The 12622-nt window shown below is 43.6% G+C and overlaps 1 protein-coding gene across 1 annotated transcript; it reads right to left on the reverse strand.

Annotated features, from left to right (window-relative positions):
• Window positions 1–7129: 7129 nt before the first annotated feature.
• MYCL (MYCL proto-oncogene, bHLH transcription factor) lies at window positions 7130–11597 on the reverse strand. The gene is given in 4 exon segments (XM_073670569.1): window positions 7130–9110; window positions 10285–10754; window positions 11526–11545; window positions 11547–11597. Coding segments are annotated over 4 exon segments (1071 nt in total). The 5' UTR covers window positions 11583–11597; the 3' UTR covers window positions 7130–8565.
• Between the last annotated feature and the right edge of the window lie 1025 nt (window positions 11598–12622).

A 12622-nucleotide genomic window follows, 5' to 3' on the forward strand; every position in this document is an offset into this window, starting at 1 on the left:
CTAGCGTCACATGGATACTAGCCCCAATCAGATATGGAGGGATGGCTGAAACCTCCCAGCACCTTCCCAACCCTAGATCGTCTGCTGTGGACCCTGTGGATCGCGTCTGCCGCCGCCACCACTGATCAGCGGTAAGTATTGCCGCCACTCCCCCCGACCCCCCCCTCCACCCCCCCCCCACGTACTCAGCTGAGGAGGCTATGTCAGGTTGGTGTGTGTGTGTTGTAGTGTATGAGATGTTGTGTGTGTGTTGTGTGTGTGTTGTGTGTGTGTTGTGTGTGTGTTGTGTGTGTGTTGTGTGTGTGTTGTGTGTGTGTTGTGTGTGTGTTGTGTGTGTGGTGTATGCACTACAATATACCACACCGCACACCAACCTGACATGCACTACACAATGGTGTCCGCTAACAAATTGGAACCCTTTGCGTTTGGAGAGTCCCTGTGTGCCCAAACATTGGAGCTCACCAACAAGTGACCCCATTTTGGAAACTAGACCCCCCAAGGCACCTATCTAGATGCATAGTGAGCACTTGGAACCCCCAGGTGCTTCACAAATTGATTCATAAAAATGAAAAAGTGAAAAAAAAACACTTTTATTTTTACGGATTAATTTGTGAAGGACCTGGGGGTTTCAAGTGCTCACTATGCATCTAGGTAAGTGCCTTGGGGGGTCTAGTTTCCAAAATGGGGTCACTTGTGGGGGAGCTCCAATGTTTGGGCACACAGCGGCTCTCCAAACGCAACATGGTGTCTTCTAACAATTTGAGTCGACAATTTGTTAGCGGACACCATGTTGCTTTTGGAGAGCCGCTGTGTGCCCAAACATTGGAGCTCCCCCACAAGTGACCCCATTTTGGAAACTAGACCCACCAAGGCACCTATCTAGATGCATAGTGAGCACTTGGAACCCCCAGGTGCTTCACAAATTGATTCATAAAAATGAAAAAGTGGAAAAAAAAAACAACACTTTTTTGATTTTTACGGATTAATTTGTGAAGGATCTGGGGGTTCCAAGTGCTCACTATGCATCTAGATAGGTGCCTTGGGGGGTATAGTTTCCAAAATGGGGTCACTTGTAGGTGAGCTCCAATGTTTGGGCACACAGCGGCTCTCCAAACGGGACATGGTGTCCGCAAACAAATTGAATGGAAAATCGGCTCAAATTGTTAGCGGACACCATGTTGCGTTTGGAGAGCCCCTAATGTGCCTAAAAAGTGGAGCGCCCCCACAAGTGACCCCATTTTGGAAACTAGACCCCCCCAAGGCACCTATCTAGATGCATAGTGAGCACTTGGAACCCCCAGGTGCTTCACAAAATGATCTGTGAAAACAAAAAAGTACTTTTTTTTTCACAAAAAATTTCTTTTAGCCTAAATTTTTTAATTTTCACATGGGTAACAGGATAAAATGCATCCTAAAATGTGTTGGTCAATTTCTCCTGAGTACACTGATACCTCATCATATGTGGTCATAAACCACTGTTTGGGCGCATGGCAGGGCTCAGAAGAGAAGGAGCGCAATTTGACTTTTGGAGCTAATTTTCCATTCAAAAAGTAAAATGGCGCTCCTTCCCTTCTGAGCCCTGCCGTGTGCCCAAACAGTGGTTTATGACCACATATGAGGTATCAGTGTACTCAGGAGAAATTGACCAACAAATTTTAGGATGCATTTTATCCTGTTACCCATGTGAAAATTAAAAAATTTAGGCTAAAAGAAAATTTTTGTTAGAAAAATAAAAATGTTCATTTTTTTCTTCCATGTGGCTTTAGTTCCTGTGATGCACCTGAAGGGTTAATAATCTTCTTGAATGTAGTTTTGAGTAGCTTGAGGGGTGCAGTTTTTGGAATGGTGTCACTTTTGGGTGTTTTCTGTCATGTACACCCCTCAAAGGGACTTCAAATGTGATGTGGTCACTAAAAAAAATGGCTTTGCAAATTTTGCTGGAAAAAAGAAAATTTGCTGATGAACTTTGAACCCTTCTAACTTCCTACCAAAAATTTTTTTTTTTTCCAAAATTGTGCTGATGTAAAGTAGACATGTGGGAAATGTTATTTATTAACTATTTTGTGTCACATCACTCTAGTTTAGCAGAATAAAAATTCAAAATTTGAAAATTGCAAAATTTTCAAAATTTTTCCCATATTTTTGATTTTTTCACAAATAAACGCAAATATTATCGACCTAAATTTAATACTAACATGAAGCCCAATATGTCACGAAAAAACAATCTCAGAATCGCTAGGATCCGTTGAAGTGTTCCAGAGTTTTTACTTCGTAAAGGGACACTGGTCAGAATTGACAAAAATGCCAAGGTCTTTAGGGTCAAAATAGGCTGGGTCCTGAAGGGGTTAAGGACCCATTTGTTTTTTTTTTATCACGAACAGGGGGGAATAAAATCCCCGTCCCCATTGTGAAACTGGAACTTCGTGAAGGACCCGCTTGTTGACCAAGTCTAACACTTCCGATTCTAGAGCCATCTGCTCCTCCCTGGACTTCCTCCTGGAGGTGATCATGAAGGTTCAGTGAGGGACCTGACTGAAGCGTATCTTTAGGCCGTTCTTTATGATATCCAACACCCAGGGATTTGAAGTGATGGCTTCCCAAGCTGGGATAAAATGGGAAAGCCTTCCCCCGACCTCTAGCCTCACGTCATTGGGGAGATTTTTTGGTACTGGAGGATGGTCCTCCAAACATGTAACCAGAGTCCTTTTTAGATCTGGGCTCCCATCTTTTCCTTTCTCCCGTAGGGCGCGCCCAGTTAAATCTCTTCCTCCGAAAATAGGACCTTTTTGTTTCCTCCGTGAACCCTGGGAAACCTCTCTCTTTCTGTCGCCAGCCTTCTCCAAAAGCTCGTCCAGTTTTTGGCCAAACAAAAGTTTACCATCACAAGGAAGAAAACAAAGCTTATGCTTAGATTGTAGGTCTCCTGGGCAACCCTTGAGCCACAGGGCTAGTCTGGCAGCATTAGACAAATTTGCAGACCTGGCAGCGAGTTTAACGGAATCCGCTGAGGAGTCGGCCAAAAAAAGCAGATGCTGCTTGTAGCAAAGGCAGATTGGAGAGGATTTTATCTCTGGACATCTTTTTATCCTTGAGCTGGTCTCCTAATTGCTAAAGCCACACCATAAGTGACCTAGCGACACAAGTGCCTGCTACTGCTGGCTTCAGGCCCCCTGCCGCTGCTTCCTAGGTGTGACGCATGAAGATATCTGCCTTCTTATCCAGAGCATCCTTTAGACTGCCGGAATCTTCCAGGGGTAGGGACGATCTTTTGGATGATCGGGCGACAGACCCATCAACTTTAGGAATTTTGTCCCAGGACCCAAAGACACTATCCTCGAAGGGGTACCTCCTTTTAGAGGATGAGGGCAATACTCCTGATTTCTCCAGCTTCCTCCATTCCCGGTCTATAAGGGTCTGAATTTTGGGATTCACCGGAAAGGAGCGTCTTTTTTTCCCTCCAGGCCTGCGAACATAATGTCTTCCAGGGACCTGGCTGCCTTTTCCTCCCTCAAGCCCATGGTAGATCTGACCGCTCTGACCAACTTGTCAGTATCCTCAATAGGGAAACAGGGCCTACCACTATCTGATGAAGAGGAGGATGCCAAATCACTGAGGCAAATATCCTCTGACTGGGAGGATAAATCATAGTCGGAGGAGATATCTTTATGGGATCTTTTTCCCCTTTAGCAAGCCTTTCAGGGAATCCTGCACCTCTGAACAGATTACGGACCTCAAATTAGAAGCGCAATCCAGGGTGCTCTCCGCTATGGTTTGGTTAATACAGCTTGCACAAAGCTGTTTGTGCCAATCTATGGAAAGGGGGGCCTGGCATAAGACACAAACCCTGTGCTTCTTTTTGGTGCTTCTCTTAGGTTCCTAAGGAATGAAGCACATAACTTTCCATTACTATTAATTGACATTCACAAAGATCACTCACCCCTGAAGTCACAAAAGGGTACCGGATTTGGTGGCTGTGGCGAGACATAAGATGAATCCCTTCTGGATGGCCCTGAAACGTCCGACACCTTACTTCTCCTGCTGCCGCTACGGTTGCTGGAGCGGCCGTCCATGTGCGAGGTGTCCGACTGCTTCTTCCGCTGGCATTGTTGAGGTGGAGGGGTCAGCTTCTGCTGCACCTGGCTGTCCTGGTCTGGCATAGCTGCTACACCATGAGCTTGAGCATAAGCAGGGCTTGTCAGGACACCCAAAAAAAAACATGTGGGGATTGTCCTTGTATGGCAGGCAATCCTTGCGTGTTTTATGGCTGTATAACAGCCGTGAAACATGTTCACAGAATAGTGCCAATCACGTGATAGGGGACCCGAAAAACCTGCCCTGATGTTCTCTGGGGTCTCAGCTACCCCCGGTAGCGGAGATGCTGGAGAATTTCCAACGCGGGGAAGAGCCGCTACAGCCTTATTCCTCAGCAATGTGAAAGAGCGGCGCTGCGGCATAAGTACCCTTAACTGCCACTGTGAAAAAGCGTTAACAATCGCTGTAAGGGGTTAAACAGCTTGAAAGGTGTTGGATACAGTTCTAGGACTCAAATGTGTTTTTGGGGCAATTGGAGGCTTTGAAGTAATTTTAATTTGACGCATATCATTTTAGGGGAAAAATTCTCATCTCTACAACAGACACTTCAACCAGCATGTCCTAGAAATTAGGAAAAACCCCAAGCACTGTATAGATAAGTCACACTTAAGATGAAAAAACATTTCCCAATCACTAGAAGAGAATGGAACCTGGGAACTGAATTTTAGCACTGTAATGTTCTGCACTCACTAATGCTTTATTTTGTCTGAGCAAATCTAGATTTAGAAAGACGGCAGCACAGACAACTGCAGCCGAGTACAGAAAGCATCTGGAGACATTAAACTGCTTACATTATTTTTCTCAGGCTTTTATGTAAAAAAAATAAATCCATTTGTTCTACCTATCCACATATTCCTAATGTTCTTACTAAATTCGTTCACAACAGCATAATGAGATCACCACTAAGTTTATCCACACAGATGGAGACTGTGCTGGCTGGTTGCAGATTGGTGACTAGTCCTGTAACAGCACATGGTCCTATGGCAACAAGATAATATCAGGAATCCATAGTAACAGAATCTGTGGCTGTCCAATAGCAACCCTGAGCAATTCTGTCAAGCCACAGCAACAGTTGCCATAGGAACAAGGAAGAGGACTGCATTAAAGAAAATGACATGATAGGTTTCTAGTGGAATTACACTGGGTGTGTAAGCAGATTGTGTCTGATGCTGAAACCAGACAGTGCAGAACAAAGACAAAGGAGACAAACGATTCAGCGCACACAAGTCTGCACATCAAATGGCAGGCAGAACCATCCTTTATGAGTTCTCAGATATTGCTGGAGCCTCCCTATTTATATGGATTAGCACTTTGATGCAGAAACTAAAAACAGACACAACAGGAAAGTCTGTAAAGCTTCAGCCACTATGTAAAACGTTCCATTAGCAAAAAAAAAAAAAAAAAAAAAAAAGGCTGCAGGGTCGCTACAGCATAAAGGATCCATGAGGTTGGTGATTGCTGCGATTGATTATTGCCATCTGTGTAATGTAAGAATATCAGCTGTGCTTCCTATAGAATATAAAACTTACTGTAGATAAACAATGAGTTTGAGAGTTTAGCCCATGACATTTCACATTAAAGCAGATGGGGCAAAACCACAACCAAAGGGCATTTTACCTGGCCATTCATTACTATATTATTTGGATAATTAGACCATGTTGATTGAAATTCAAATAGAAATTGTAATATATACTTTTATGATTCAGTATCAATTAGACCCATATGACATTTGTCCAGTCAGATTGTGGCTTTAACAACTGCACTTCCCAGCATGCAGTACCATTTCTCCATATCAGATCGGGATTGTATGCCCACAACAGTCCTTTAAACCTGTCAATTATACTTTGTGGATCAATTCCTCAGGAAACCAATAAGCAGGGTTAAGGAATAAATGCCATACAACATACATCAGACTTTAGGGGACCTTTAGATAAATTTATAAGTTATTGAAGTGTGAATTATTAATTACACTCAAGTGTTGACACATTGCTAGCCCTTCATTCAACTAAAAGTAAATACTGTACATAGCCCAATAAATTGTATAGCATGAGAAACAATACATGAAGCCCAGATCTAGAATAGTCTACCATTCTGCTAGTGGCCAGACTTTACATTTCTATGCTAGCCACAAGTATAATAAGGCAGTTTTCAACAATGTCCTGTTATGATTAAAAGGTTGCCTGTCATACAGATTTAACACCCCCAGGGAGTAACTAGAATTCCAGTTGTTTAATGCTGTTCATTGTGTAACCAATGCCAGTTTCATTAGTGATCTAAAGGGGCATGTGAGCCTATGGGCATAAGGTGCCTATAAATTTAAAGGAGTTTAACACATTGAAGAGTTAGATTTGTGCCCACCCGCCTCCCTTTAGAGAAGGCTACAATTGTTCTTGCCATGCAAGTCTTGTTTACACAGAACCATGGATTTTTATGCAGCCCAAGAGAACTTAATGATAAAAAGAGAAGTTAAGTTTTGTCCATCAGGTGATATGCAGCCTGTTTAGCCTGCAAGATTGTGACACAAGCATTCAAAATAACACTTGTTTCTTATAATCTTGCAGTGTAAATGGACCCTTAAACACCCCATACACCTTAGATTAAGGTCAGGTGAACAATTGTTAGGAGAGTCAAGGCTCTGGCATGTCAGATTTTGAACTGCTTTTGTTCTCCATGACAAGCCTCATCCAGACATCTACAAGAACACAGGAGCACTCAGCCGATCATGCACTCCTGTGTATAAGACAACTAATGTGTATTGGGGGAGGGGGGGTTAAGAATGGCTAGGGAAAAAAAAAAAAAAAAAAGTTGAGGGGTGGGGGCCTTAACTCAACTTTTACAGCCTTATCAAATTACTTTCTCTAGGCAATACATTGAATTGGACTCTGTACTTGCAACAGCGCAGAGGCATTGGGATAATTTATTAAAGCTCCAGGAGCCAAAACAAAGTATAAAGTGTTTATTAAGCAAATCTATACAACATCTTAATGCAAGTACAAACACTAGCTGCAGATTGTCTGGATTGAGATCAAGGTGTGGTGCAGATTACAGTTTACTTCCTTCTCACTCTAAGCATCTAAACCAAAACAATGAACCATGAAAAAAACCAAAGTAGTCAGACACAGATCTAGCATTTGAAAATGTGGCTTTATTTGGGTTTGCATTTTTATCCAACAAAGGACATTTAGAAAACAGGGTCAGACGACATACAGCAGCTCGTGATTTTTATCATGGGCAAATGTGCCAGTCACTAGGTGGATTTCCATTGTCCACTGCACAGCAATTCTAATATTTGCAATGCAGTTTTGTGTATGAGACCAGCTATGGACTGCACAGAGCCAGTTCACAACCAGCATTACTAGCAACCAAAATCTGCAGCACTCTAGGCCTGTGTGGCAGTAGAAATTGAAAGTATAATAAAATCATAACATGAACATAATGTTTAACTGTCCTCAGTTAAAGTTTTTTTTATAAATCTGTTACTCAAAAGATATACAAAAATACAGTATAAATCTAATTCAGTACAAAATCCAGCAGGCAGCAGCTTCAAAAGAAAAGTACAAAACAAGTCACAAAAGACAAACGAGTGTAAAGTGACTAGAGTGAGGTATAGAGTGGTTCACACCAGACCGTCCCAAATATCTCTCCACAATAATATGGCAGTCCACAAGGTCTACTTATATTTTTTCCCCCTGCAGAAGTATCAGTCATGGTTAGGATATGCATATATTGAGTATTTGAAGCAGATTTTTCGGCAGCAAAAATACTTAAAATAGTCCATCACCCCCTCCCAGATGAATGAGTGAAAAATACTGAAAATTGACATGCTGCAGGGAGGAAAAAATCCCGCACTGAGGGTGTACATGGGGGGGGGGGGGGGGTCAAAAACCGTATGAATGACATGTCAGAAATCTCATGCACCTTGCTAGTCTTATAAAACACTGCTGCATTTTCCTGTGAAAGATGCAGTGTGTGAACAAGCCCTTATACCATGACTGATACTTGTTCCCAGAAGAACACCAAGTACATGGTGTACTTTAGCAGAAGACTACAGAAGTTATATTTCATCTATGAGCCAGCAGGAAAAGTGTAGACTATACAAAATCTGGTAATAGGAGAATAAAGTGCATTACAGAACAAATCCAAAGGGGGGGGGTTTTAATGGACAAATTGGAGCTATAACCACCACCTGAGAGGTTACCTCCAACATTTAAAGAGATGCTAGCTTGTAGCATTTACAGCTGAGGTCCCTTGAGGAAGAATAATTGTCCAAATGGAATGTCCAGATTCATGTGGAAAGAGGGAACAAGTCTAGTAGGACCTGAGGAACCATATAGATTCACCTGATATGACCAGCCCTTTCTCAAGTAGTGCTACACAGAGCACTGACTCAGTAAAAGTCTGTTTTGTGCAATCCAAAGACATAACTTCACAAATGTGCAAATGTGCCAGGCAGACTCCTGCCATGTATCCCTCCTAACGGCTCGTCAACTGGGAGATTCGCCTCAATAGCTGCTGGTGGCGAGTGCGAAGTTTCACTTTCTCCGCTACCAGCTGTTGTTCAGCACCAACCAAACCCTTCAAATACTCTGTAGCTTTACTCAAAACCACCACCTTGGGGGACTTGGAAGAATTGGCAAGACCAGGCACTTCTTCTCTAAGTGCCAGGAACCGTGAACGTAAATCATTCCTCCTCTTGCGCTCCATATAGTTGTGATTCTTCCGTTTGACCAGGTCCTCACTGTCCGAGCCTCCTGATGGGGTGGTAGAGCTTGATGAAGCAGGGCTGCAGGGCTGCACTGAACAGCTGATTTCACCCGGTTCTTCTACAGAGGGAGATGGACAGTCCTGTGAAGAGGTAGAGCTGGGCTCCGGGGGCAGGCGTGCAGCATAGTTATGTTGCTGCTGGTGGATAGATATGTGGAACAGTTTGGGGTCTGCTCTCACAGTTATGGTCACTGGCTGACGACCATGGTAAGACTTCCGTTTCCCCACAGTCACCACATCAATTTCATCCTCTTCTGTTAAGAAAAGAACAAAAAAATAAAACAATTGTTTAAAATACTATACTTGTGTTATTAGCTTTTTACTATGTTTTAAGAGCCTGGAGGAAAAAAAAAAAAAAAAAAGTGGAACCCAACTCCAATGCTATTATGGTTAGTGGGTCCACTGTAAATTAAGCAAATGTCAATAGCCTATTCATGCAGCATACAGTACTCATGTATATGGATAAATCACATCCAAACAATAGGATTGCACTGCAATGAACAAATGGATGGGAGTGTTACATCTCCCAGCATGTGCAGGAGTCTGGGCGAGGCATTGGGGGGAGGGAGACTGCACATTCAATACAAAAGACACCACAAAGGATGGAAGTGTGAATAGGCTCAATTCCCCATTAATAAATCCCAGTCACATGTCTGTGAGCTCCAATTGGTCTAAGGTCCTCAATTTAAATGCAGGACTCTTATTGGTTGAGATGGTGTCTGAACCCCTGCCGACTGCAAGCTGTTGCTTTGTCTGGCCATGTGGCTCCCTTGTTTAGCTGAAAGCACTTGCACATTGTGTAACTTTGTGATGGGTGGAGGAGGGCATCTACACAATACTCCTCTAGGAAACATTACCCCTGGCTTGCTTTAGGATAGTAAACCGAAGTATGGCACCTGTTCTAATCTATAACCTAAACCCAAGCTAGCATGTCAGTTACCATCTAGTGTAGAACTGTATTCTTTAGGTCAAAAAGCCACATGTGAGGTTATCAGATTAGTTCACTTTATTCAAGTCTCTGGTAAGAAGTTCTCCATAAAATGGTTGTCAATTCAGGGAGCCAAGAACCTTGTTAAGTTCTACAAGCATCCACTCAATTCAACTCCCTGGTTATCCACCAACCCCAAGGTAACTCATGAAGCAGTTTTGCCTGTCGTACACCTGCTGCGGGCACTAGGTGTGTATAGAATGCTTGTACCAGCTTGTTAACTCATAAGGAAGTAAAGAGATCCACCCAGCCCTGGTTTATTGCAGGTGCTTTTCATACTCATAGACTAACATACAAGATAATACAAGAGGCTATGCATTAGGGTTGGACCAAATATCAAATGCAGAAGTGAACCTTTACAGGTCAAACAAACATTAATCAGACTCCCAGGATCTGGTTACCAAAACAAACACCTAAGAATGCCCACCCCACCATCTTACCAGAGTCACTGGTGCTTTCCGATCCAGACGAGTGTGCAATCTTCTCTGGGATGACAGCTGGAACAATGGCAGTCTGCTCCACGGGGCTGACCACAGGCTCTAGGACTTCAGGTTCTGAAACAGGTTGAGTACTAGTACTTGTTGCCCGAGGAGGGGCACATGATAAGCGTTCATTGATGACCTTTTCCAGCTGTTCACGGGTTGAGAAACTACTCCACATACAGTCTCTCCGGAGAACAACAGAACTAAGTTTAGACAGTTTCACAGGAGACTCCCATCCTAAATCCATGATCTCCGATCGCCATTCAGTACCGCTTTCTCCAAGGGACCCTGCATTAGGCCGAGGGCTACCAGGTACAAGCTCAAATTTTTTCCATATATCCTCACTTGGAGCAATATGCCGATAAAAGTCCTCCTGAAAGTCCTCATCATAGAAGTAGTGTGTATTGTAACACCCAAAATCCATGGTCCTGTAAGAGAATAGCAAAAGTTTACAAGAGGAAGGTGGTTTGACAGCATCCTATAAGAAATACTGTTCATAGTATGACATAATAGACCTAATTGACAGGCAAGTAGGATTCAACAGAACATTACATGGTGGACACAGACAGAAGAGGGACCCTCATGTGTATAAGACAACAGCTGCTTAGAATGTGGGACCCATAACCTCATGGGCCCCTGTTCAGCTGCAGAGATTGCACCAATAGCATAATCACCCCTGCAAGGATCTATTAGACATGAACATGCAATAGGTGCATAGAAAGTAGCTGCCCACCATTGTTACCCCGATGCTACAAAGTCATAGGAGCCAGAAGACAAGCCATTATGGCAGATTTTTCCTACCATTGGATAACCATTACTTATTACAGGGAAAGTGTTGATTTTAGAGAGGACTAAGCAAGAGTGATGTTTTGATGATGGGAAATGCTACCCTGACTGGAGGAGGGCAGAGCAGTCATGGGGGCGTGGCCTCAGACGGATTTAGATAGGGACGAGTAATGTAAAAAGTTTACACAAAGTAAACAGTTAAAGTGGCAGAAAAACAAAGCCAACATAACAAGGACGCGAGAAAATCGCAACCAGTTCACAACAGACTGCGTCTCCATAGCCAAGTATCAGTGTGCAATATGTACCACACACGGGTACAGACTGGAAGGCGCGTGCATACGCCACCACACATGCTGGTACTGCTCCGCACCAACCGCCATCATACCCCACATGCCACACGTGCTGCTCCTTACCCGGTGTCCCCAGACGCTCTCCTGTCTCCCGGACACGCTGAATGTGAGCGAGTTCATTGTTCCCACAGCTCATTATATCTGGTGTGCTGGCCCCGCCCCCTATGGGCGCGTCCCGGGAACCGGCTCTGCACACACAGGGAGGAGGAGGCGGGAAGGAGATTTACATAGATGACCTGCAGCCTGTGTGGACATTGTTGTGCCGCCCGGCTGGTGGGAGCGAGGGGAAAACAAAGCTCCCTCAGCCGCACATGGTCTGTGAATGGCTGCTGGTCCTGAGAGGGAGGGCGGCAGAGCTCAGGCTTTGTGCTAATAATGAGGTTATTACACCGGGGAAACCCCCTCAGTCCCGGCTCCCATATGTGGGGGGCTACATTCACTCGCCTCAGCTGTGACTGGAATTACTGCGATGTTTTTTGTACTCTGTGCTTGTTCACATCAAGAGTGTGGGGTCGTATAAAGGGGGCTTCCGTGTGGTTTCATCTAGTTCAGTGTTTCCCAAACTCCAGTCCTCACAGCCCCCCAACAGGTTGTGTTATTAGTATTGGACAGGTGAGAGAACCTGAGGCAGTCTCTGCTGCCTTTATAATAAAGCCATCACCTGTGTAATAGAAGGAAATCCTGAGCTCATGATGTGTTGGGGGCCGTCAGGACGGGAGATCGGGGTACCCTGATCTAGTGGAAGGAGCATAGGCCGAATAAGTGATACGTGAAAAAACCCTCAAGCTGGTGGAAATGATCACACTATAAACTTCCTTCACACTGAATTTTTCTCTTCTTGAATAAACGCTATGATTCTTTGTTTTTTTTCACAAAAATTTCTTATGACTTATTCATTATCTTTTTGTATACACACTGTACCTAGAAAAATGCCACAAAGCCCACTTAGTTCATAGTCCATTTAATATTTCCCTATTGACTTCTAGCCAACACATTACAATGTTTTTTTTTGCAAAAACAAACTAAAAACTCATTTATTCCACACATGACTATCAATAAAGTTGTATCAGGAAGTAAAAATCGAAGCATCAAAACTCAATAAAAACGCACGTAAAAAAGACCCAAGTATTCTCCCTTAGGCCACATGCACATATTAAAGG

Source organism: Phyllobates terribilis, unplaced genomic scaffold (assembly GCF_046119375.1).
Source record: "Phyllobates terribilis strain yellow unplaced genomic scaffold, ASM4611937v1 Scaffold_2__4_contigs__length_985480577, whole genome shotgun sequence".
NCBI lineage: Eukaryota > Metazoa > Chordata > Amphibia > Anura > Dendrobatidae > Phyllobates > Phyllobates terribilis.